General features: G+C 39.2%; 1 protein-coding gene across 7 annotated transcripts; it reads left to right on the top strand.

The window, feature by feature from the left end:
- The first annotated feature begins 754 nt into the window (after nucleotides 1-754).
- igfn1.1 (immunoglobulin like and fibronectin type III domain containing 1, tandem duplicate 1) lies at nucleotides 755-24,344 on the top strand. 7 transcript variants are annotated; one of them, XM_080495520.1, is made up of 28 exons: nucleotides 755-925; nucleotides 4,597-4,682; nucleotides 5,941-6,080; nucleotides 9,727-9,826; nucleotides 10,959-11,078; nucleotides 11,976-12,118; nucleotides 12,240-12,339; nucleotides 12,448-12,492; nucleotides 13,216-13,249; nucleotides 13,402-13,585; nucleotides 13,697-13,810; nucleotides 13,890-14,058; nucleotides 14,209-14,481; nucleotides 14,594-15,505; nucleotides 15,776-15,880; nucleotides 17,118-17,288; nucleotides 18,573-18,697; nucleotides 18,824-18,965; nucleotides 19,109-19,402; nucleotides 19,502-19,798; nucleotides 20,089-20,268; nucleotides 20,364-20,495; nucleotides 20,599-20,907; nucleotides 21,777-21,862; nucleotides 21,958-22,150; nucleotides 22,263-22,559; nucleotides 23,331-23,657; nucleotides 23,764-24,344. In XM_080495520.1, the coding sequence occupies exons 5-28, from the start codon at nucleotides 10,991-10,993 to the stop codon at nucleotides 23,766-23,768; spliced, it is 4,725 nt and encodes a 1,574-aa protein (XP_080351646.1). In that variant the 5' UTR covers nucleotides 755-925; nucleotides 4,597-4,682; nucleotides 5,941-6,080; nucleotides 9,727-9,826; nucleotides 10,959-10,990; the 3' UTR covers nucleotides 23,769-24,344. The 7 variants fall into 7 exon arrangements, with proteins under 7 accessions (XP_080351646.1, XP_080351645.1, XP_080351643.1 ...); XM_080495519.1 differs by lacking the exon at nucleotides 9,727-9,826; XM_080495517.1 differs by lacking the exon at nucleotides 9,727-9,826 and having other exon boundaries at nucleotides 5,941-5,976.
- Nucleotides 24,345-26,222: the final 1,878 nt, after the last annotated feature.

Raw genomic sequence — 26,222 nt, forward strand, 5'->3', positions numbered from 1 at the left:
GACAAATACAGACTAACTTTATCCCAGGAGACCTATTTTCAATATCATGTGGTAAACTGGGTTATTTTAAATCTCTGGAGAATGCACCAAATATCATACTGATCACATTTTCTGTAGTTCATCAAATCAATATATTTATATTTAGAAACTCCCAATTTTATTAATAGAAGTTAGCAGGATGGTAATTACAATTTTTCACACGTCAAGAATTCTGGTGAATGCTAAAAATCAGTTTATGAGTCTATAAAAGCTCTGAACAGTGCTGAGACCATGCCTGCAGGCACAATAATGTGCAATTTAGTACTCCTAAGGTATATACATTTTTTTTCTAGGTTATACCGAAGTGGTGTGTCACATAAGTGTAAGATTGATCTGAATTATGTCCACTGTGGTCACATTTCTTATAAGCACAGGAAACATACCAATAAACACAGAATGAGTCAAAAGCCCTTTGAGTCTTGTTGTCTTTATTTTCATAAGAACCTGTTAAAGAAACTATAGACATCAAAACAAAGTCAAGTATTACATCATATTGACAGCACTCCAAACACATACAGGAGCCAGATCGGCTCTTGAACCTGCAAACTCAGACATATTCAGACACCAGACTTGTAAACAAACTTCATCCTCGTTTGTGTCCTCACGTCTCTCTTTGAGAGGTATTCAACCTGCTCTTTGACACACCCTTCACAGAGCCCTCCTGCTCCGCCGCCCACCCAACATCCAATGTCTTTGGAGTTGCTACAAATACAAAAAAGCCTAAGCAGCTTTTGGCAGTCGCTGGGTCCAAGCAGTGGAAGAGGCATCAGCTGCAGACTTGCACGCTGCTGGAAGGATCTATTACATTGAAAAAATTAAGAGAAGGCACAGTGTGACCAGACTGCTGAAAGGGACGAGAGCAGAGAGCACTGAGGACTGTGAGCAGGTATGTGGCCCTCAAAATGAAGGCTGGATGAGAAAAATAGACTGAGCTGAGTTGGGAAAATGATTACATGACTTTTTTTTTGTGTGTGTGTGCGAGTCAGCACCTGCTGCATTATCGGGGGAAATCCAGAGTCTGATACGAGCAGGTGGCGTTAAAAGCCTTCAGTGCTACATGATCTTGCAATGAGGACCTGCTTCTATTTTTTTTTTTTTTTTACTTAAAAAAGCAATAAACTTGCTTACAAAATATTGAATTTTATTTGCTATCAGGTTTCAGCTGCTCAAATGACTTGACTGGGTAGCCATACTTTTAATTTAGATATATATTCAACATAGCGGAGAATTTAGTTACGCGGATTTAACGCTGCCGCCTGAAATCACTTCTGTGAGGCATGCAGTCTTCGCAGTTTGAATTTCACAGTTTTAAATCTGGTATAGCTGGATCACAGCAGACTGGTCAGAGCTGTGAGGTTGTTGGGTGATGACTAACTTCAGGCCAAGGTATCAAATCAATACGTAACCTGAGATTCGGGGAGCTGCTTGCCGGGAGGCAGTGGGCTGAGTTTTGGCAGAAAGCAGGATTTCTTCTTACAGTGAAGAGATCCACAGGGATAGAGGCGATACAGCCTCTTTCACAGTCCCTGCATACAGCTGCATTTCCCTCCTGACTAATACTTGAAGTGTGAAAAGTCTTTAGTGTAATTCACACATTTAAAAGGAAGCTGTTCCCATTCTGTGCGAGATTTGAATGGCATATATGCCTTACCTTGTCAGGTCTCTTACAGAAAGTGAATAAAAGGGAAAAACTCATTGGAAAGTTCAAATGGCGCCGTTACTGCTCATTTGACACCAAAAGACATTGTCATCGGTGGCTTGCTTTTGTGTGACATAAGGAGCCGAAGCTGTTTCTTTCCGTGTCTTATGCTGGCCTGCAATCAATGATGTGTGGAAAAATGCAGTGGGGGACATTTGAGACGCTACCAGATGCCATTTCCAGAGTATGTGGTCAGCGGCGCAGTCATCTGCAGTGCGTGTCACACTCACTGAAACATATCACGCACCACTGAGACATTAGACGTAATCCTGTTGTGTTGTCATGCAGCGTCTCCAGCTTTCAAACTCTTGTATATTTAGCCACGAGAGTTTATGTAGTCAAAGGTGTGAGGCAAGACATGGCATCCTATAAGTCATGCATCCATCCATTATGTCTTATCAGTGCTTTGTTGTCTTTTCTTCACACACACACACACACACACACACACACACACACACACACACACACACACACACACACACACACACACACACACACACACACACACACACACACACACACACACACACACACACACACACACACACACACAGTACAGCAAATCAAGCAACGACAAGTGCAACACAAACAAATCTGGATGTGTTTTTGTTCTACAGTGGTCGAACATTTCAGATAGCCCGTCTCTAATTTTAACTCTGGTGACTCGTGCATGTGCCAGCCAGCCTACATATTGATTAAATGGAACAGCGCTGTTGGAATATTTTTAAGGTGGCAGAAATATTCACTAAAATGCAGCAGCCTCCAGCAGACAATTTCCACGACAGATGCTCAGGCTGTATTGACAGCAATCTTGTTGACAGAAACCCCTCCTCCACAAGTCAGAGTACATTAAAGCAACGAAGAGCTTCAGCCAAAACATTAAAGTACGAATGTAATGAGCTAAAACAGCAGAACTGCTCTGTGGAGAGGAGGATGAGTGGGTTTCCTTTAACGCATCGAGTCTCCTGCCAACATGTCTCCTCTTGCAGGCTGTTTAGTTTTTACCATATGCGAAGTGTAGCTCATTTTCAAGATGCACCCTGAGCCAAGATTGCTGCTGGAGCTGGAGAATCTATCCGAACATATGCTGCAGTACGTGTGCGACTAAAAATAAAACACTTATTTTACAAGGTGGCAGATTTTATTTCCAAGTCAAACACATCGGCGGCTGCAAGTATTCAAAAACTGAGGGGTACACTGTCTGGAATGATGAAATAAGACTGATGGTAATATCAATTTTCCTCAAATTAGATATATTGAGGAGCACAGATTAGCAGAGGTTACAGGGTGTCAACCTCTCAATAAATAGCAAGATTTAAAGCTTTTACAGATATCTCATTGCTCACAAGGTCAGAAGGAGTTAAACAACCTCGGAGCAGACGATGATAGTGGATCTATCCAAATAGATCTTGTCATTTTAGAATCAGGCAAATTGAGCACTCGCATGCACACTTTACTGTACAGATACAGTATGTTTACATCAAAGCAGTTTAGAGTTAGTAATGAATCCGGGTAGTATAAACAAAAAAAGTCACATCCACTTTGTGGTGCTGGGATGAAACTTCAATGATGATTAGTATTAAAATCATGCGAGAGAGTGTCGGACCCAGATAGTACTCACCTCCTCGCACTATCTTCTGGAATTCTACATTGAGCTAGAAAGTAATGATGATAATAATATGAATTAGTAGCCATGCCTTTTTCAAAGCCCCATCCAATGAGGTTAAAACTATTTAACATAAGACTTTAGGTCAAATTTTACAAGAACAGAAAATAGCACATGTGGCCTTTCAACGGTTGAACTTGTGTCACATGAGTCTGTAAATTACATAAGTGGCAAGTTGTACACAATGGGAAAAGAGAGAAACAGAATATTATGATATTTTGTGGGATAAATAAAGGATATCAAAGAAGGACATAAAGGATAAAGGATATCAAAGAACCTGGTGCACCAGGTAAACATTCAACAAATGGTACTATATTAAATTATATAAGTATAAATTAGCAGTGATCTCACTCGTGGTAGAATTTTGCATGGCCCGTAGTGGTTTTTTTTTTTTATTAACATGAGGCGTCATGTTAATAACAAACTGTCCAAAGGTTTTTAATCTTTTAAGTTTTCAGATACTTATCAGTTTTGAAACTCTTTGTTTATTCTGCAGTACAGACCCAATCTAAACAAAAGGAAGTATCCCCGACATTCAGAATTCCTGCAACAGGTTGTTTACCTCTAAAAGCTTTGAGGCTTGAGCTGATCTGATTCACCATCTTTGAGTATGACAGTGACAAAAGTGACTCAGTCAAACTAAACTCAGATAAAAAAAAAGTGGCAAATTCTCCAAGATTACTGAAATTACTTACTGTACAAGCACCTCAGGCCATGGATGGTACCAAGTTCCCATTTTAAATAATGCTTTAGGAATTGTTCATATTGGTTTTTTTGTTGTTGTTGTTGCATATCCCAATTTCACTTCACACATCTTGTTTGTGAACTTTCAATAAATAGACTTTGGTCATGGCATTGAAAGCGGTTGACTCTGTTTATAAAGGCCCCAGTGGGGCTCTTGCTGCTTTAACACCCACCTGAAAAGGATCCTGGAGCTGGGCGTTCATCCCATCCTGAAGCCAACACTTTCTGGAAATGACACTGGCTGCTGCCTCTTACTGACTGGTTTGAGTAACTGCAAAAGTAATGTGTCTTTAAAACTACTGTGTGAGCACTTGATTCAGTAGTTTGAAGTAACTTGAGTGACATGTTGAGCTCTAAATGAGAAAGCCGGCCAATTCAACTGATTTGTGTTGGGAATATAAGATGTGCTGAAGATTTATTTGTACATTGTCTATCCTATTTGGTGCAGAGTCTTCTGAAACAGCGGAGCTCAGAACGAAGACAAGATGTGGAAGAAGTCAAAGGTGACCGATCAAACTGCCACAGGGCAGCAGGGTAAGTGCAAATGTTGAAAGGTTTGTATTAAGATCTAAAACCTTGTTTTTTTCTCTTATCCCAGTTATAAGGATGAGCAAGGTTCATTTGACCAACAATATACAATTAAACCTATTATAAAATGGGATATTGCATTCAAGAAAAATTGACCTGCAAGACAATAAAACACCTGGAAAAATATGAAGTGTTACATATTTATAAAAAAAAAAAAAAAAAAACGAAAAACAAAAAAATCCCAAGAAATGCAAAACACCAACTCAATCCAAGAAATGGATCAAGTCAAGAGTTGGCCATTTTTGAGATGGAACAATCAAGCTTAGCAACACATCCATGGAGTGGAAGCATGAAATGCAAGAATCAGAAAGCCAAAGCACAGTACTTGTGAATAAAAAAAAAAACTACTCATACCTGTCAGAAAGTGGAACTGATGATTGTCTCCAGTCGATTTGTCCTTCTGATGAAAACAGCAGCGATGAGTGCACTTCACTTTGAACAGCTTGGTGCCCATCAATCTCCAGTGTCTTCCTCCAAAGGAAGCAAATATGAAGACGTTTCTCAACAAGAAGATCCCAAACACCAGAAGAGGAGATGAGAACGAGCTGTAAACACCAAACAAGAGAGTATTGTGAGGAACAAAGAAAACAAGATGCTTGGATGAAGAACAACCAGAGGTCGTCTGAGGAGCAACATCCATCTGGAGTTGATGATAAGGACGATCAATAGAGATCGTACGAGAGGATCAATGAGACACATACCTGCAGCTGCTGTAACAGAAGACGGCTTTGATATTTAAAGGTTGTCCTCATTTATGAGAAGACAAAATGAAGGCTTAAAAAAAAAAATCGTCAAATTGTTTCCACTCTCGAGTTCACAATATTTCCCCTCAAGCACTGCATAGGAATCATCCTGAGATGTCTGCATTGACAAAATGCGTAAGCACGCTTAAAGCCTAATCAGTTCTTGCATAGCGCAGCTATTCATGTGGTGTTGTAACACCACACAACTAACACACTGTAATTCTATTTGTGTCTCTCACTAACAATTTTATGTTGTGTAATGTGTGAAAATTCTGGTCCTCCGCCCAGGGGGTGTCTGTGTTTGTGTTTCCCATCCCTGGGTGATACACTGTATAATGTTTTGTTCTGTGTTGATTATGTGTCCGTAATCCTGTCGAAGTTCCAACCTTCCATGGGGCTTTTGTCAGGATTAAAAATTTACCTGTCCTGTTCCTTCTCCCGTTGTCATGTTGCGTGTTAAGTCGACGGTTCTGAAGGAATTCACCCAGACGACAAAGGTATGCGAGCAAAAGAAGAAAAAAAGAGAAGAGAGAGAGAGAAAAAAAAAAGAAATTGATCATACCAACAATTCACCTTCTTTGAATGCATGACTCCATGTTGGGTGAGTTGCATGCATGATGTGGTATTCATCATCTTTTGAAAGCTGTCATCTTGTCAGGATGACAGAACTTTCAGTGTCACAACAGATGCATTTCATTGTGACATTTTTCCATAAACCCTTCATACAAATACTCGCTCCAGCTGTTTGCTCAAAGGCACTGTGGTTGATTGTCATGTGGGTATTTTGGGTTGTGATCAAAAGACAAAAAATGCCACATTTTAATTTTATCCAAACGCCGGTGAGCCTTGCACTATATGACACACTTCAGTCTCAAACAGTGAATTTGCTCTCCAGGTTCTCTGAGAGAATTCCTCAGTGGTCTCCTTAAAGATACAGGCGTCTCTAAGCTCAATCATATTTAACCTTTAATCTTAGGTCAATACAGATGAATGGTAAAAAAAAACACAAATTTGGTTATCGTAAAGAAATCACCAGTAAATGATGTGAAAGGATGCATTTTTCCACCATGAGCATTGGTGCCAAACTGAGGCACCGCTTAAAGTTAACCTGTCAGGTTCCCTGGAGATTATTTTCCACCTTTTCATGTCTGCCCACATGCGACTGTCACAGATACAAAATTACAATTTCCGTGATCTCGGCAGTTCAAAGCAGGTCTAAAAGAACCATGTGCTGTCAAGTTGCCACCGAGGTGTGCAGGTAATCAGCACCAATGATGCTCTTGACATCCAGAGGAACGTACCCAACTTTTGATTCCTTTTGATATCTTGTATTCCAGTGACAATTACTAACTGACACTGGAACAATATATTCACACTCAATTCGCTGATATATCAATTTCACAGAGATATCAAACCAGGCTGTCTGGTGTTTCTATTTGAACAAGCCAACGAAGTAACAAGGAAACTATGTTTGCTGCAAATCTCAGCATTTGCATAGGATATTTGGACCGGAGTGAATTTTAAAGAAACCAGAGTTGGCAGGGCAAGTTTTGAACTGAGCTTGGAATGAAGACTGATGAAAATGATTGATATAAGGTATAGTACAAAACCATAAATAACAGGTGTGACGATTGCAGGCATCGTATAGAAACACTGAACTATTAAGTTAAAAACCTTTACCAGAAACATGTTTTCTTCTGAAAAAAAAATAAAAGTGGGACTAGTAATTAACAATAAATAGACTTTGCATGTAATAAACATTATTATTGGAAATGGAAAATGTGTGCGTTGTCAGACTGGATATGTTTGTCTCTGTCGATAAATATAAGATGAAAAGAAAGTTGAGAAAAGCAAGAATAACAAATTGTCTCTGAAGCTTCGAGCTTGAGAAAAGCTGATTACAGTCATTTCATTGAAAACTCACATTATGATTTCCTTTCGGGTACAATATTAACTAAATGGCCCTAAATCATCAGTATTGGATTATTTTATGTCAACATCATGAAGATAAACTGATTAATCAGCACATTCAAGAGAGTGCTAATGGCATATATCTTTTCACTCCTAAAACATGGTTGCAGAGCAGAAGGAAACAGACAAATTGAAAAACAAATACCATATAAATCTTTTATTATGAGAGGAATCTGCCAATGTGCAAGTATATATAATTTTTTTTTGATTTCATGTCGAATCATTTTTCTTCCGTTGCACTTGAAAACTCAGTACCAACAGAGCAATTATTGTAATCTTGCTTGGTACGACCAATCATTGCCAATATTTATAAGCTTAATAAGCAGCAAGCCTTCTGTCATAAATGCTCTCATCAGTTTAAAGGCTTGCAGTACATAAATTTAAAAAAAAAAAAACCTGACATGTATCATTTCTGTCTAAAGCTTAACAGATTATAGCAGTGATTATAGTATGCTAAATGCTTCAATGAAACGTGAGTAATTGACAGCCTGACAGATGCTTTTGTGACGATGGATGGTGCAGAGATTTCAGTCCAAGGACAAAACCACGATGTAAGATATCTGAATGTGAGTGCAAAGATTTCTCTCGCTTCCCTTAGAGAGAGATGACAAATAAATGGCAAAATAAATAATATCCATAAAACTAGACACTGGGTAATAAACTAATATCTAATTTAATTTAAAATGATGCACTCAGCTTTGCTCTACGACTTGGACAGTTTGATTGAGGAAATGAAAAAGCTAAAAGCAGGAGGGGTGGGGGAGAGGAGTTCAGAGTTGGCTGAATTAAACAAACTGGGAAACTTCGTTAAAACCTGCTTCCTGGGAATACTGCCAGACGACTGGCTCTAAATAAACAGGGTTCGCTAATAAACATAATAACTCCAAGATTAGGGTGGGATGTGTTTTCCAGTTATCATGTCGGGGAGTACCACCAGCCAAAACTGGCAGCTGGCTAAAGATGCAAAGATGGAAATAAAAACACTCTGCTACAAACAAAATGTGGGATCTTGTTGGAGAGTCAGCAGGTTTTTAACAGCACTCTTTATCATTCATTCACTCTTTTGTTCATTTATTTATTCACCAAGGGAAGCCAAGTGTCCTTATAAAAAAGCACCAGTCATAGAGAAAGGCATTTCAAAGTGCTTTATAAGGCATAAAAGAGATGGAATGAGAAGAAACATAAATTCACAAAGCTTTGGGAAAAAAAGAAAAGATGAAAGCATGGAGCCATAAACTGAGAAAAGGCAAAGCATTCAAGTGCACAGTGGTAGTACTTATATTGACTTTCCAAGGTGGTCAGTGTTAATAAGACGGAATTCTCCAATCTGTTTGTTTCAAGTCTCTTTTGGCAAATTGTGCAAAAGAAATTTTTCAATCAAACACCCATCAGTGACGCATTCCTGCAGCTATATTCAGTGCAGAATAAATTACACAGAGTTGGAATTTTAAAAAAAAAGTAAATGACTGAATAAAGGAGGATTGGGAGTATTTGGGGGGGGGGGTTAACCTTCCATTTTCAGCTTTTATTCCTGATAAATCGCATCTTCACTTTGTAGGAAATGCATATTCTGAGAGCAGTTCATCCTCAGGAAGCCCCGCTAGAATAAATGAGTTCATTAAATGTGATGCACAAGCAAAATATATTGAAAAAAATAATTACACGAAGGAAAAGTATGGTGATAAAACACGGTTTTGTACAGTTAAAAATATAACTGTAGTGAGAAAAAGTTGGAAAAGTTGGAATATAAAAGTAGCATATCTCCTGCCTTTGACAGCTTTGACCGAAGATCTAGAACTCTATCGATAACTCATATATAATACATGTTTCACGGCTTTACTCCAACAACTATGTTGCGTTAAATCTTTCTCAAGAATGAAACGGAGCCTCAATTACTCTTTTTGCTCCAAATGTATGTGGGGGATTTTCCATCAAATACTTTCTGCTGAACTGACCCGTCAAACAAACACTGGCTGGCTTCAACACGTCATTCTAATTGCTGTTGTACATTCAGACGCTGATTGATACTTCTACGCAGACATGTTGCATTCCATGATGTTAACGTCATCCTAATGATTCCACGCTGGGAACGTTTCAGCTTGTTAACAGCAACGAAAACATGGATAACATTATCACCGCTCCGCTCCATTCCAGTCATGCACAGACTGTCAATAACACCTACGGCAACATATTTACACCCCGAGTGCTTCGGACTGCAAAACGTTGGTGTTCATTTTAATCAACATATTCCATAGTTAATATTCTGCCTATTACAGGTCTGTCATGCAACGTGAAAATAATTAAAGACCAGGGATCGCTGGACCAGCTATACTCCTGCGATCAGCAGTCAGTGACGCCCCCTTGGGACTGCTGTGGGTTAGTTCATACCAGTACTCTTCTTTTGGGGTAGTAGGACCCCTGCAAAGCCTTTAGATATGCACAAATATTAAGATGGACACTGCAGGGTTTAGGTAAAGCCCCGCAGACCTGCTAACAGCGGTTCAGTTTAATGACATGCTCTTCTTCCCCTCCTTTAAATTATATATGTTTTCATTCTCACTACTTTTTTCCTCTACTAATAGCGACACAAAAATCTAGACAGAACTGCAATGACCAAAATGGTGGTCATTGAAAAATGAACATTATTGAACAAATTTGCCAAATGTTTATAAGTAAATAAATAGTTTACTGTGTACTATGTTTTACAAAAATATCGGTATAAAATATATTGGTGTCAGAAACTAATTAATATACAGCCTAAACCTTGGTGACATCGATAGCCAACAAAAATAATAATAAATCTTGAGTGTGTGAATGACAACAAGTCCGAGTTTAAACATTCCTGACTATCTCACTTCATGAGAGCGCCATGTTAAAAATGCTGTGAGGGTGTTGAAGCAAAGCCAATACACATCAGATGCAGAGCAGGCTGGAATGTGAATTAACGTTCTTGCAAAGCCAGTTCAACAAAACTGCGGCAGGGTCAAACAGTCCATATTGATGGGAAAAATGGTTTATTTCACCAAAGCCGAGCTGCTTGAGACAATGCTCAGTAGTTTGGCCTTGGAAATGGATATTTGTAGTTGCGACAAGTAAACTCTGATAAATTCCAAGTAAACACAAGTTTGATCCAAAAGTGTGGCATTTTAATATGATGTTTAGATAATGATTAATTAATCTGTATGTTTGAATGTGGTTACGTTACAGTGATGGGTGTTTACAAGTCGGTCATTAAGACCGCTAGTCATCTGCATTTAATCTTAAAGTCTTAGCTTTGTTTTTACGTTTTTCTTTCTGAGAATAAATGACAACACAACTCAGATTCACAGAGGCGAGTGCTCAGACTTCATGAATGTGTTAAATTACCATCTGCTGTAATTGATTCCGTACAGGCTTTGTGTTAGATGTGCCCTAACATTTTCTCACTCTTTGTCATCTTTGTTAATATCATATGGTGTCCCGGAGAGATGAAGCTCGTCTAACTGTTAATCTGTTCTGATTTGATCAGGCATCAAGAAGAAGTCCAAAGTGCCCGGTGTCATGATAACGCAGTTTCTGGAGGAACTTCCAGAGGGAATGTCAACTCCAGATTTCACCCGCAAACCCATTGCTCTGACTATTCAAGAGGGTAAAGGTCTTCATGTCTCTGAGTGATAAGTCGTGACAAGCTTCGACCTACATCTGAAATAGCAACATGTAGACTTAGAGGGAAAACTGTGACTGACTTGTGCAACACGCCATCAAATTGAAATATAAATGGATGCAGGTGAGAGTTGCTGATGAAACACTAGAAGAAAAACAACACTGTGACAGATTAAGTAACGAGCTGGCTTGGTTTGACTCTCCCATCTTGCCAAGAGGAACTGCCAATGAAGATGAGAAACTGCTTGCTTTTTGTTTGAGTACAAGGTGCAACCACTAGAAGATCGCATTACATGAAAAAGATAAAGGAGTTTATTACACAGTTGCAGTAAAATTGGGCACAAAACCTAAATTCAAGAACACAAGTAAAGAGAACTCCACAATATAAAAGCTTAAGATCTCGTAATCTAAGCAATGATTGGTATTAATGGATTAAGATTTGATTATTTTAAGTTAATAGAATTAAAAAAAATAAACTGCCGATAGAGAAGAAAACATTTTATTATTACAAACCACTAATAAGACCAATGAGAGTATGGAAAGTGCACTGTCGGTATAAATTATACAAGATAATGGACTCAGATCATTTAAGTATCTCACTTCGATGGGATATATTGAAATATTGGTACTTGAACAATATAGATTAATTTCTGTTATTGAAGGATAATATTTTGAATACCATTACTTAACCCGCATAAGCTTGCCTGTCAGATGTGGAAAGCTCAAACATGACAGTGCTCTCTAAATTACTTTATTTTATCCAGGTTACTAAGTAACACTGTCTACCTGTGAACAAACAAATACAAATATACATTTATAAATAAAACCCGCAAACCACTATGTTCGATACTTGTCACTAATAGTAACATTTCTTCTGTTGCAGGCAAAAATGCAATCTTTAAAGCGATAGTAATTGGCACTCCCACACCAACTGTAACCTGGGGCAGAGCGAACGGAGAAATAGTTTTTCATCCGAGTGTTTGCGAGCAAAAGTACGATGAGACGTCTCATGAACATACCCTTGAGGTAAGCTTTTTTACAAGGCAATTTACAGGGTACAGATGATGGCACTCATCGGTAAAACCAAAAAATTAATACGGATTGAAGGACAATGAAACTGACATTAACTCTGTTTGCATTTCATTAGTTCCCCAAGGTTTCTCCGGACGACGCCGACACCTACAAGTGTTTTGCCTCAAACGAATATGGAAGGGCTGTGTGCACTGTTGTGTTGAATGTTATCGCAGGTAAGAATTTCAACATACGAGTTATCTTTGTGATAAAAAATGGCATAACTGTGTAGATTTATCCAAATTGAATGCCATGCAAATCATTGTTTCAATGTGTGTCAACAGTTGGATTTTCAAAGAGTAAAGAACTTCAAAAGAAACAAGGAGAAGGTAAGATGTCAAATCGACATCCTCATATGTACAAAACATGTAGCTCTGGTCCCTTTTAAGATAACACTTAAGAACACAAAAGTTGTTTAAGACCAGATGCATGTCTTTAGGAAAATAGTACACAAAATGCATGTTCTAGTCAAACAGAAGGAGTAAAATTCTACATTCTATAGTGTGGGTTAGCAGAAACACAGTGCAGGGGTTGATGGTTTTCATCAAAGCTTTCAATACTTGGAATGATCAAGCAGCACAACTTTTCTGCTACATCACTTGCTCATACATTTTCATATCACTAACCCTCAACTTGACAATTTAGTCATTCACATTTGAATTATTTGGGGAAAAATAAAATCTGCCAGTCTTGGTGCATATCTGCCACATCGATGCAGTGTCATGATGTTTCCCAGACCAACAGATTTTTTCTTGAAAAACATGAACATCACCTCCCGGCATCCTGTAGTTGCATTGCAATGCAGTAGGAAAAGAGCCAGCGGTGACTTGGGGTTACAGAGGCAGACTTGGGATCAGATCACCACTGAGGGTTCCTGATATTGACCCTTGAACCCCCCAGCAGCTCTCTGAGCACCGGACTGTAGCAGCCCACACACATGGGTGAAAAATCCAACGTTTGGTGAATTTTGTTTCACAGTGACAGGACAAGACAGGGTTAAAGACTAGCTATTCATCTCATGACAAATGTATGTTTTTGTTATGATTTCCCAGATCTGACAGGCTTCAGAAAGAAACTCAAAAAACGGTAGGCAAAAAATGGCTCATTTGACAATTTATCTATAAGCATGAACCCGTGATATTCTGTAAGACTAATTTCTTCAGTGATTCTTTGTAAGCAACTGTTTGAGTGAGAGCCCGCTGGTATGTGAAGCTTGATCCAAGTTTCTCACTGTGCAGCAATGAAGATGGAACGCGTGAGGAAAAGCCGATGGAGCCAGAGGAAAAAGTCTGGGAAATTCTGCTTAGTGCAGAAAAGAAGGACTATGAGCGGATCTGTGTCGACTATAATATCACAGACTTTCGTGGCATGCTGAAGAAACTCAATGAGATGAAGAGGGAGCGAGAAGAGGAGATTGCAGAAGTATGTAGCGCTCTGGCGTCTGTAACAAACCCGATTCAAAATTTCTCTGCTGCTCTGGTTTGTGTATGTTCTTATGTTTTATTCATTACATTTTTCATTTTCATCTCTTAGTTTGTTTCACATATCAGTACACTAAAGCATATTGAGGTCAGTGATGATGACTGTGCAACAATTGAGTTGGACATGGACCTTAAGGATCCCACGAGCAAGCTTTTCTTGTATAAGGTAAGGCATTGCTTGCCTATTCTTGTACTGCTTTACTTTCATTGTATTTTCAACATGCTAATGACTTAGAATTCTGCAGAACGGTGTAATGATTCCATTCACTCAAGAAGAGTGTGATGACCAAAAGCACAGCTTGAAACAAGTCGGCAAAAAATACATCTTCACCATTAAGAAACTGGGGAATGATGATGCTGGGCTCTACTCAGTGGATGTTGGGGGGGTCAACGTATTCTCAACTGATTTTAAAGGTGCGTCCTTCCTCCAAGAGAAATATTTTCTTGGACCCTTTTCAGTGCCTGATTACAAAACTACTTTGAACTTTTAGAATGAAGCAGGACCACTTCAATTGACCTTGAAATATTGAACGTTTCCCTTTGTGTATATTTCAAACCCTCCAGTGCCTGAAGTGGATTTTGCTGTCAAAATACAAGAGGTGAAGGCTGAGGAGCGACAGGATGCCCTCTTTCAATGTGTCCTAACTGGGCCGATGAACGAGATCAAATGGTATGGCAAAAGTGCCCCACTGTCGAATTCAGAAAAACATGAAATTAGTGTTTCTGAAGATAAGCTGATTCACAAGTTGATTGTGCGAGACTGTAAGCCTTTGGATGGTGGTATTTACGCTGCGGTGGCAGGGATCAAGTCTTGCAATAACTGGCTAATCGTTGAAGGTAGGAAACATGTATAGACGTCTTTTTCACCAATATCTGACCTGCATGAACAAATGTTGTAAATCCTGATATATATATAAAAATAACTGAAACTTATAATATATTTTTTCAGCTGACAAAGATGCTTCCGGTAAAGGCAAGAAGGCAGCTCGCAAAACCACCATGGCTGGAGGTGGCAGTGATGAAGAGCTTATTAAAATAGCCAAGGAACAGCAAGAAAAATATCAGAAAGAAATGGAAGAAAAAGTGGCCCAAGCCAAGAAAGCCCAAGAGGAGAGGGAAGCTGCGGATGCAGTTACCCGAGCGGAGGCAGACGCAGCTAAAAAGGCAAATGAAGAAGCCAAAGCAGCAGCTAGAGCCCAGGCTAAGGCTGCTGCACAGGCAAAGAAAGCTGCAGCTGGTGCCGCTGGTGGGGCAGACGGGGCTGGAGGTGTCAGAGGGGCTGGTGCTGCTGGAGCTGCTGGTGCGAAAGGTGCTGGTGGAGCTGGTGGTGCTGGTGGAGCTGGTGGTGCAAGTGGTGCTGGTGGAGCCGGTGATGCTGGTGGAGCTGGAAGTGGACAGGGAGCTGGGGCAGGAGCAGGAGCTGGTGTTGGAGGTGGTGCTGGTGGTGCAGGCGGTGTGGGACGTGGTGCAGCCGGTGTTGGAGGTGGTGTTGGAGGTGGTGCAGCTGGTGTTGGAGGTGGTGCTGGCGGTCTGGGAGGTGGTGCTGGTGGTGCAGGTGGTGTGGGAGGTGGTGCTGGTGGTACAGCCGGTGTGGGAGGTGGTGCTGGTGGGGCAGCCGGTGTTGGAGGTGGAGCTGGAGGTGCAGCTGGTGTTGGAGGTGGAGCTGGTGGTGCAGCTGGTGCTGGAGGTGGTGAAGGTTTTGAAGATGGTTTTGGGGAAGAAGATGACTTTTATGATGAATTAGAAGGAGGAGCTGGTGGAGAAGAAGGAGGAGATGGAGGAGAAGGAGGAGCTGGAGGACAAAAAGGAAAACGCAAGAAGCGTGTAAGAGTTGGCCCACTGGTTCCAGATACACTAGTAGGTAAGAAATGCCTCCGACTAAACAAAATGGTTCGTATTCTTAATGTTTGTCTATCAAAACTCAATCCTGTCTTTTGTTCTATACATATCATACATATTTATTGGCTTGAACTTATACTTACAAAAGTCTTGTTTATTGTGCTGCTGTTTGTCTTTCTTCAGAATTTCACATCTTTATTCAAACTTTTCAGTAAAGGTCATCTATAGGTTCTGTGGATTTTTCTAATCCATTAATAGTGTCTGTAATGCTGATATTTATCATTACTAATAGGAGATATAGATGATGAGGAAGCCACAAATCAACAAGGTGCAAAGCCAGGGAAAAAGGGAAAACGTCTCAATAAGAACAATGAGGCAAATGAAGAACCTGTCGTTGGTAAGAGATGTCAGAGGCTGCATGCTGATAGTTATTGAATATTAAAGTCATTGAGAATGAAAATGACTTTGGCATCCCAGCTGGAAGGGACATCCTAACTTATATGCAGCTGCATTAACAATATACTATAATGCTGAATGCATTAAACCACCAAAGTTTTTTCCACTGCTTTGGTGTGCTAATTGCAGTTGGCTACAAGAGCTGTTGACGAACAAGTTCACGTTACGACAAGGGCAGAATCTGCTTTATGTAGAGAGATGCTGTAGTTGTGTTCAATATAGAGTATAATGTCACCTGTATTAACGATTTATAGGGTTTTCAATCAAAACATTTTGAAAACCTTTGGCTTCAGATAACTTATAACAACAAAATACATTGTTGCTTTTAACAATGAATATTCAACTTTTAGGACTTTGCAATTCTATAAATGTTTGTTCTTGTGCCATGTCTGAGGAACAAAGTATGGCATATATGCTCTATATGCAAGTATAACTTTTTTCTCTGACAATATTATAGATAATTATCTATATTTGTGTTACGTGCATAATATGTGTGCTTTTTGTGTCTGTTCTTGTTGTGAATATGTTGTTTATATATGAGTTATAAATAGGGTAAATGGAAAAGGTGAGTAACAGAAGTATTCATAGTTATAAAGATGAAAACTTTCAATTAATCATATTGATATGAATCTTTATTTGACAGCTAAAGTTACAAGCTTACAAGTTTTATTAGGGATGCACCAAGACCACTTTTTAAAAGGACAAGTAGTGAACCATAGCTACTTGCCAATACCAGGTACCCTTTTTAAGTACTTAGTTTTAGGGTTCACATAGTACTCACTAAGTTGTATTAGGGGTCTTTTTTTCAGTACGAGTACTCCGTGAAGTATCAGACCCGATACCTGATACTGGTATCAGTGCATCCCAAATTTTTACGACTCACGTAAAATCAGCCACAAAACATCCATGTTGTTGTAAAATGCAACACCTGCTCGATTCAATTGATCAAGATCTCACCTTTTCCTATACCCGGCTCCTCTTGATAGAAGTGAAATTCATTTACCGTTGAGGCTAAATGGAGTTTGCTATTTCTGTTGATCTTGTTTTTATGCCCTATGCTGACCTTTTTATTTGTATTGTTACTGTTTCCATTAATGTTATTTGTAAGGCATATCGAGCTACAAATGAGATACACTGGATTGATGGTAATTGCAATGATATCCTCTAAAACTGAAAAGCAAAAAACAGAGAGCCACATGATGCCAGTGGTGGTAATGGCAGCGGGCCAGCGGCAGGCAGTGAGGAATCTCCCGAAAGTGGCGAGGAGCCACGCGGTGGTAAACCAGTAGCTGCTGGCAAACGTTCAGGCCGTGCACGGCAAGGCCCATTGATCGAGGAGAGAGTTAGTGGTAAGATTGCGAGCACTACAATAACTGCTGCATGGCAAGCACTGTCACTGTACAAAGTCATTTGATGAGCAGATGAGTTTGTCAGTGGTTTGAGGATCTCAAGAAAGAGTGTTTGACACCTGAGCAGAAGGCCACATTTGATCCACGATTGGTTAAATGGCCATTCGGGGTGATTAGAGATATTAACAAGAGTGGATTAAAGCTTGAGTGTGGTTTTAGTAAAATGCTGATTCAATCTGATGCACTGATGATTTCATGCGATGAGCACACAGCATATTTAACTTCTGAAGCTATCATCATGGTAAATTCATAACAATCTTTTTTTTTTTTCCTGTTTGGTGATAACAGCCATGTCATCGTATCTCTTAGACCTACAGGTTGTACGTCAGCAGGTACTTTGCTGATTATTCGGGTCTACTTCTTATAAACCTTCTTAAATACAGTTTGCTTATGTGTTTGTGTGTGTGTGTATAGGAAATGCTTTCAAGTGTTTGTGTTCAGTGTGCATATGTATTAACGTTTCCTGCTACTTGCTACTTCAGGATGAGTCGGTGCATTGAGGTACTGATTTAAAAAAGCAACCAGAACCAATCTTGTATTTGAAATAATGCACACTCTTGCATACAGATGCACTCTTTCATCAGAGGAAGTTGGAAGACAATATGAGACGACTGCACAGGATGGCCACATTCTTATCCAGTTATGATTTCACTGAAGCCGGGAAACGCAGTCAAAATGACAAATTCTTCCACTAACCAATGAACTCTCAGGTCTAAGTGAGAAACTGTATGTCTTAGGACCACACCTTTCTTCCGAGGCAAAGAGGGTATAATGAATGACTGTGAAGACATTTTTTTTTTTAAAGCTGTGCCAAGAGATCGACTGAGAAGTTTAAGAAGACCACTCCTGAGCAAGACAGTCAAGCTTCGCATGAACAAAGGAGACGGTCCTCAGCAAGTTCCAAACAAGCACAAATATGCCTTCTTGATACATTATGTTCGGTCTTGGATTACACAGTTTCTGCAAAAGATGTCTGTAATGAAGCACACATCTTTGCTCCAACAATAACAACCCGAGACGAAATATTTTAATTGAGATGGTAACTGTTGATACACTTTGACAATTCAAGTGAGACAAGTGAGTAGACTGTGCATTTGTGCATAAAAAAATCTTTTTAAAACATGTTCTATGTGTAAACAATCAACTCAACATAAACATGTTGAATGTGGATAGTAACTTGCAGGACGTGTACATTTACTAACTTGTTGGCTGATATGTTCTCAGACCCAGGAGTTCATTTTCATGCTGGACTTTCTGACTGCAAAGCCATTGTTGGAGAAGCAGCAGAGCTTGAGTGTAAAGTGAGCAGTGAAGACTGTGTGGGCATCTGGTACAAAGATGGAAACGAGGTAAGGACAGGGGGGGCGTAAATATAGCTGTTGAATACATTTGTGTTATTTGAGGTCTGACTCTGAAATAAAACTTTCAAATTACTTTTAAGTCATTTTATTGTCTTTTTTTTTGTTGTCGTACAGATTCAGACATCTGAGGGTCTAACTATTTCTAAAGACGGAACTATCCACAAGCTTAAAATCCATAAAGTTACAGAGGAATTTTCTGGAAAATATAAGTTTGAAGCAGATGGGCGGAAGACAGAGGCATTGATTGTTGTTGAAGGTACATTTGCTTCACAAAATGTTCCTCCTTGCATGTAATATATGCATGATTAATTAGACAATACTTTGATTTTATGAGAAAATAATATTCCATTAGAATGACCACACCTTGATTACATAATTCCTTGTATGTTCCACATTTAGATCCACCCCGATTTGAAGCTGAGGAACTGGAAGCTTTCAAAGCTCCCGTAACTGTGAAGAAAGGACAAAAAGCTACTTTCAAATTGCCCTATATCGGACGGGAACCCATCAAAATTCAGTGGTACCTTGAGGGTGAAGAGCTTTCAGACGAATCCCACATCAAGATCGAGCACTCAGAAGGGAGCAGTCGCTTGCTTCTCACCAAGCTGCAACGTAAAGACAGTGGTGAAATCAAGTTTAAACTGAAAAATGAGTTTGGCACTGTTGAAGCCTTAAGTCAGCTGATTGTGCTGGGTACGTATCAGATGGATTTTGTGTTGGATGTTGAGTATTCTCAAATCTGCATGTGTGTATTTACTCAGTGAGTCTGTTTGCTATTTTGCTCTCTGAAAGACAAACCTACACCTCCACTGGGACCCCTGGAGATTGTTGAAGCCACCTCCTCTGTAATCGAGTTTAAGTGGAGACCGCCCAAGGACAGTGGTGGCTGCAAGATTGGAAACTATATTCTTGAAAGAAATCAGGTTGGGCGAAACACATGGAAAAAAGTGGGGCCGATTGGTTCAGAGAATAAATACAGAGACAGCGACGTAGACCACGGTAGGAGATACTGTTATCGCATCAGAGCAGAAACCGAGATGGGCACCAGCGAGCTTATGGAGACTGAGGACATCCAAGCGGGTACAAAAGGTAGGTTAACATATACATATATGAGGCAGCATTTAAGGGGATTAGCTTCAAAATTGTCCAAATTTGACTCACAAGAAAAAATAAGACATTTGGCATTTCTACATTACTATAGAAACATGTTGTCTTGCTATCATTCAAGCAGCGAAGCGCCTCACCTGAAGAGTTCAACATATGTTGAGGTTTTGAGTGGTTATTGATACGATAGTGATAAAAGCTAAGCTATTTCTGAAAAACACTCCTACAGTTACTTACAGACTCTTAAGCCAAATTTGAATCTCTCCTGCCAACAGCATACCCCGGACCTCCATCTGCTCCAAAGGTTGTCTCTGCGTTCAAAAACTGCATCACTCTCTCTTGGTCTCCTCCTGCTGATACTGGAGGAACCAGTATTCTGGGCTACAACCTTGAGAAACGCAAAAAAGGCAGCAATCTGTGGGGCCAAGTCAACCCACCAGAAGAAATGATTAGAGGTTCATCAATTATTAATCTCCTCTTTCTCTTTGTTCATTTTATGACTGCTGACAATATAAAGGTGACTAATTTTTGTTAAATGCTCTTTTCAAAGGAAGCAAAGGATTTGCTGTAAAAGATGTAGTTGAGGGCATGGAGTATGAATTCCGTGTGTCTGCGATTAACAACTCCGGAGCGGGTGAATTCAGCACGCCATCCGAATTTGTGTTTGCCAGAGATCCTAAAAGTAGGTGGATCGTTACACATGCTACGACAGTGTTGCTGCTTTTAGACGACACGAAACACTGCTGTGATTGAAATATTTGTCGACTTTGAATCATGTGTTGCAGAGCCTCCTGGCAAAGTCATCGACTTGAAAGTGACAGATTCCACCTACACAACCCTGTGCCTGTCCTGGACCAAACCCAAGGACATTGAGGGGGTTGAGGATGAAGCCAAAGGATATTTTGTCGAGATCAGGCCTGCAGAAAATACAGAATGGGATCGCTGCAATGCTAATGCAATAACCCTGAATTTCTACACGGTAAAAGGCATGAAGTCAATGGCAATGTACTGGGTGAGAGTCGTCGCCACAAATGATGGAGGAGAGGGGGAGCCGCAAGAACTGGATAACTACATCCTTGCTATGCCACCGCCTGGTAAAAAAAACCAAGAAACACTTATCTATAAGTTATTTATATGAAACCGCTTTCAGCAATCACATTTGTGCTCTTTTTAAGTCTTTGTGTTATATTTGCTTACTTCTGTTTTCCGATGTAATAATTTATACATGCTTAAGCCTACAAACTGATCTCCAAAGTCCACATTAAGAACATGAAGTCTCTCTAATATTTTGATTTACTATTTAGCAATCAATGAATGATATCTTAAAAAACAAAAATCCTAATTTTTTTAAACAATATATAAAAAAAAAAAAAAATCTCAAAGCTATCATTGAGCAAAATAGTTCTCCCAACCCAATATTTTAAATTGCAATACTTCTATAATGTGTTGTCTATTTGCAGCCAAATTTGACTTCTATGTGCAGTTTAAGGGGATTTTGACTGAATACATGTAGGCTGCGTCCCAATTTGATACTAAGAGGTCCAAAGTTGTTCACTTAAAATCTTATCAACTCTACGAGATGATAAGGCTATAAGAGTGGTTCCATTTTGATAATGCCACATTTAAAGTGGTGGTACACTTTTCCAAACACATTGTAGATTAGATTTTCACAAAACAAAAACAAAATCAGTTGGAGTTCAATGTCTCTCTGTGGGAGATTATCAAACTGCAATGATATACACATTCATAGGCACTTTTATTTTTGATTGTTGCCATTATGTGTTCAACTATTCTAGAATCAACTTGTCAAGATAATGACATAATTTTCAGGGCTGTACTGTCAACCAACACACATTCCAATTTACACCAGTTGTGATCAATGTATTTCTTTCATACTTGTCTTATTTTGTTCATCAATCATCATGAATGACAATGACCAACCTTCATTCTGCTGATCACACAGTGAGGCCCCGATTCACGGATTCCAAAATCAAGAGTTTCATGGTGGTAAGAGCAGGAAATTCTGCAAGATTCACCATTAACTTTGAGGTAATTATGATTATAGGTGAAGATGACTCATAACTTTGACGGTGCATACATTTGCCTCTAAGTCAAAATTAATTGTATTTCTATATGTTGTCTAGGCATCCCCTTGGCCTGAAGTAACTTGGCTGAAAGATGGAGTGCCAGTGTCGAAAAAAGTGACCATCAGTAATGCAGAGGGGACATCTCAGCTTCTTATTCCTTCTGCTGAGCGCACAGACACAGGAATCTACACCATTGTTGTCAAGAATGTTGTTGGACAAGAGACATTCAGTGTTGAAATTAGAGTTACGGGTGAGATCGCAATGACATTTTGAATTTATACCACACTAAATAGTTCACTTCTATTCCATGCATTGTATATACAAAGAGGAAAAAATGTAAACCTTCATTTGCTAAATTCTAGATGAGCCAAAGCCACCAGGTCCTGTTGAGCTCGATGAGAATGTCCCGGGCACAGTGACCATTTCATGGACCGCCTCTCCGGATGAGAAACGTGACGACAGGCTGCACTACATGGTGACTAAGCGGGATTCAAACAAAAGGACATGGCACACCATTGCAGATCAGATCTTCAACAACAGATTCACGGCCTGCAACATAATGCCCGGCCGAGAGTACCAGTTCAGAGTCTATGCTAAGAACGACATGGGCTCCTCCAAACCATCCGAATCAGCAAAGTGGCTGATTTCTACCAAAAGAGGTATGAAACGCTAATAACTTCAAAGCGTTTCCAACAGTAAACAAATAACTGTCCTGACAACAACACTGCTCGAATCAAATACACTTCGTGGATCTTTCAAGCACCAAGGTTACAAACAAAATAACAAATATTGAAAAATATTACTTTACTACTTGACTATTTCTTTTTTTTAACTAGACAATACAATCAATGATCCATAGACTCACACTGATTCCGAGAAATAAAACAAATGCAGGTTTGCATAGTGACATAGTAGTTACATGTTCACAGGTTTGTCTGGTTGGGCCATGGGGGGGGCCTTTTAGTGTGGAGATTGCATATTCTCTCCGAGGGTGCGCAAGGGTTTTCACCTAATACCCAGCTTTCCTGAGTATCAGGAGAGAAAAAAACAGACTTTGACTTTAATTTGTTCCACCCTGTGGAAGTGAATGCATGTGGTTGTCTCTCTGACTGCCTGTCAGTCGGTACAGAACAAAGACAATGTGTATTCTGCCATCACCATGGATGGATGGATTGCAAATGGATGATACTACATATTAGATCCAGTTTGTCAAGTCCTGTGAAGCATATTTGAAAATTGTTTTTGTTCTTTGATAAGTCAAATAGGAGTTAATTAATATCACAACCATTTTCAATTGTTTTTCTGTGATTTGAATGACGTCGATACAAAAAACTAAATCCCAGAACACTCCCAGTTTGTGGCGTCACGTAAGGACTACTGTATGTGTAGATTTGAATTCTGATGCTATAAGCATGTCCTCTGTCTTGCAGAAAAGTTCACCTTGCACATGCCAGAGTCAAAGGTCTGCGATCTGCAGTGTCCTCCCAAATTCCTCGTCCCACTGAAAATGCACACTGCTCCTCAAGGTTACGAGTGCTACATGAGCTGTGCTGTCAAAGGTGACCCCACTCCTCACGTGACATGGCTACGCGACAACATCAGTCTGAATACCAACACCAACTACTTCATCTCCAACACCTGTGGAGTCTGCTCCCTGCTGATATTGACAGTCGGACCTAAAGACACCGGAGAGTACAAGGTTGTTGCAGAAAACTCTCTGGGAAGAGCAGAGTGTTCAACTAAACTCACAGTGAGAGGTGAGCGTTCCACTTTTTTCCAATTTGATTTGCCTTGCACAAGCATTCCCATGACAGTGATGATGAAATACATAAAAGCTATAACTGCCCATTTATTTCTTTGCAGAATAAACAGAATGAAGATGGAAGAATTGCTGTGAAATTCTAAAATAAAAGTCAAGGTCAAATGAAACAGGCCGATATTTCCATGTACTATTATTATTATTATTCAAGACTTGTGATGACGTCCTTCCTTTAGTTCTAAAACTGTGTGTTACTGCAATTCCTGCAAACGTTTGAATCCAGTAATGGTCCCCCAACATGTTTTATTCACTTTCATTGTTCAACATTGACAAAATTGAATTTTAAAATGCTTTGATGCAAATTTCATTTCACTCTATTTTGCATGTTAAACTGCATAAATTTCCATTATGAATTTGTACCGCAGCAGTAATTTACTGACACTAAAAATGTTTGCAACTGTTTCTTGATGTCTGTCAATTATGCAGGGTTTGTTGAAAGTGTACGATCAATATTTAAGTAAAATTCAAATGTTCTCAATTGTAGACTTGAAATTTCCCTCTCAAGTAAGATTGTCATCACACATTGGCAATTTAAAATAACACAATAGTTGTTATACATGAAAATGTGTGTGGGTTTGGTGTAAATAAATATTTCCTACAGCAAAGTGATGTGGTGTTTTCAACACGACCTGTAAGTCGCTCTGAAACAGATCATGTAAATATACAAATTTGCTGCAAAGACTTTTTTTGTAAATACTTGAACAGAAATGTAAACACAAGTATGAGTTAAAAGTGAATTGCCACTTATTGACCTTGACAAACGTTTCTGTAAATAATTTATGACCAGTCTTCTTACATTACGTCGCTGGGCATTTTTTTTTAGGGTGAAACGTCATTCCAAGTTTAGTAACTGAAGAGGTTGAGGGTCAACAGTTGCACCATGAGCAAAATCACGAGCAACTGGTGCAGGATGACACCTCTCAGTTTCAAAGTCAAGTACTTAAATTAAATTATTTGTGCAAATGTTCAATACAGGAAAGACATTTAACATGGCTGTGGGTCATTTGTATGTTGATGATCTGTTGTCTGTTGGTATTTTGCCAGATACATCCACGGCAGAGTCCAAGTCAAAGAAAAGCACTTTGGAAAATGGCCCATGTGTCAATATTGACATTTTTAAACATGCAAAACAAACAGATAACACATTTTAAAAAAGAATGCACGGACACTTACCTCTCTCTAAATTGAAGTGAATTAAGGATTAGATAGACCACATGCACAATTAGGTTTAGCCAAGGCAGCTTTGCTCATGACACTTCTGTCACTTCCCATGACACTTCCCTTTTTAAGAAGAGTCGCCAAATGGCCCATGCTACAGCACCAAAGATGAAATTTCAGTTTTGAGGGTGGGATTAGGAATGCCCGCCTTTTCAAGAACCTATAGCACTTTAGGGCCCCGAGTACATTTCAGTAAACCTATCCCCGAGAGCCACAGTGAAAAAGCTACGGGTAAGGTTGCTCTGAATTTCTTTGAAAGGCTTTACTGCCGCTCTAAAGGGAGAGACCACACTCAAGAATCAGCTGGAACCTGGCTGGCATCACACAGCAGAGCACAGCAGTTTACTTGACAAAAAAAAAATTGTAAGTACATTTATGAAGACATAATTAACATTTGTTTGGACTTTCCATTAAAATGATTTCCTATTGTACCCGACGTTAATATTGTTAAATGTGTTTGACAGAAATGTGCATGTGGCTGAAGGGAGTTTCCTTAATCTTGAAGTGTAGTGGTTTTAATTACTCAATTTCAAAAGAAAGTTAAAATGAAATGGCATGTTATTAAAAAAAGTTTGGATCCATATGATATGATGCTGAAGTGTTAAAATGAACAACTCAATCTGCATTAAGGACATTCAGGCTTTTAAGGAATGAAAAGTCAAAATGTAGGAATAATCAATGGTTTTCTATCGATAGAAGTAGTGAGCAAACAGCAAGGAACTTACTTGCTTCATCAATACAGACGCATATGAGCACATACAGAATCTGGTGTGAGAATTTAAATAAAATTTTACTTGGCATTTAACTGCACAAAAATAAGCAAAATTATTCTCCTGATGTATAAATGGAGGCTCCAAATGTATGACACAAACCTGACACGTTATTCATAAATCATTTCACTCATAACACCCTGGGAGAAGCTATTTTCTGCCTCAGACAAATATAGCTCCACAGCACAGCACTGCATGTACAAAACTGTTAAATATGCAGGCACTTCATTAACTGGCAGAACTCTGCATACTGTATTTTAATTAAATCTAATAGTGATAGTTTAAGTAGCAATCAAGTATGATTCAAGAACAAAAAGCTCCCATCACTGAATTAATGCAACGACAAAAATGAATGGAGACAGTGAATGTAACGAGAGAAAAAAATATTACTTTTTACATGAACATTCAAGGTACATCTAACAATGTGAGTATGACTGATATCAAAGTAATCCAATTCAAATTCCATGGCATAATTGAATCTCATGTAAAAAAAATTTTTATAACTTTGTACTTGT

This window comes from Blennius ocellaris (genome assembly GCF_963422515.1).
Source record: "Blennius ocellaris genome assembly, chromosome: 4".
NCBI classification, from domain to species: Eukaryota; Metazoa; Chordata; class Actinopteri; order Blenniiformes; family Blenniidae; genus Blennius; species Blennius ocellaris.

Excerpts from the sequence above, each read along its gene's own strand:
- igfn1.1 (XM_080495517.1), top strand. The coding sequence starts at position 4,634 with ATGTGGAAGAAGTCAAAGGTGACCGATCAAACTGCCACAGGGCAGCAG. Across the intron at positions 20,496-20,598 it reads GTTTGCCAGAGATCCTAAAA|AGCCTCCTGGCAAAGTCATC; the intron begins GTAGGTGGATCG and ends CATGTGTTGCAG. Across the intron at positions 22,151-22,262 it reads TGTTGAAATTAGAGTTACGG|ATGAGCCAAAGCCACCAGGT; the intron begins GTGAGATCGCAA and ends GCTAAATTCTAG.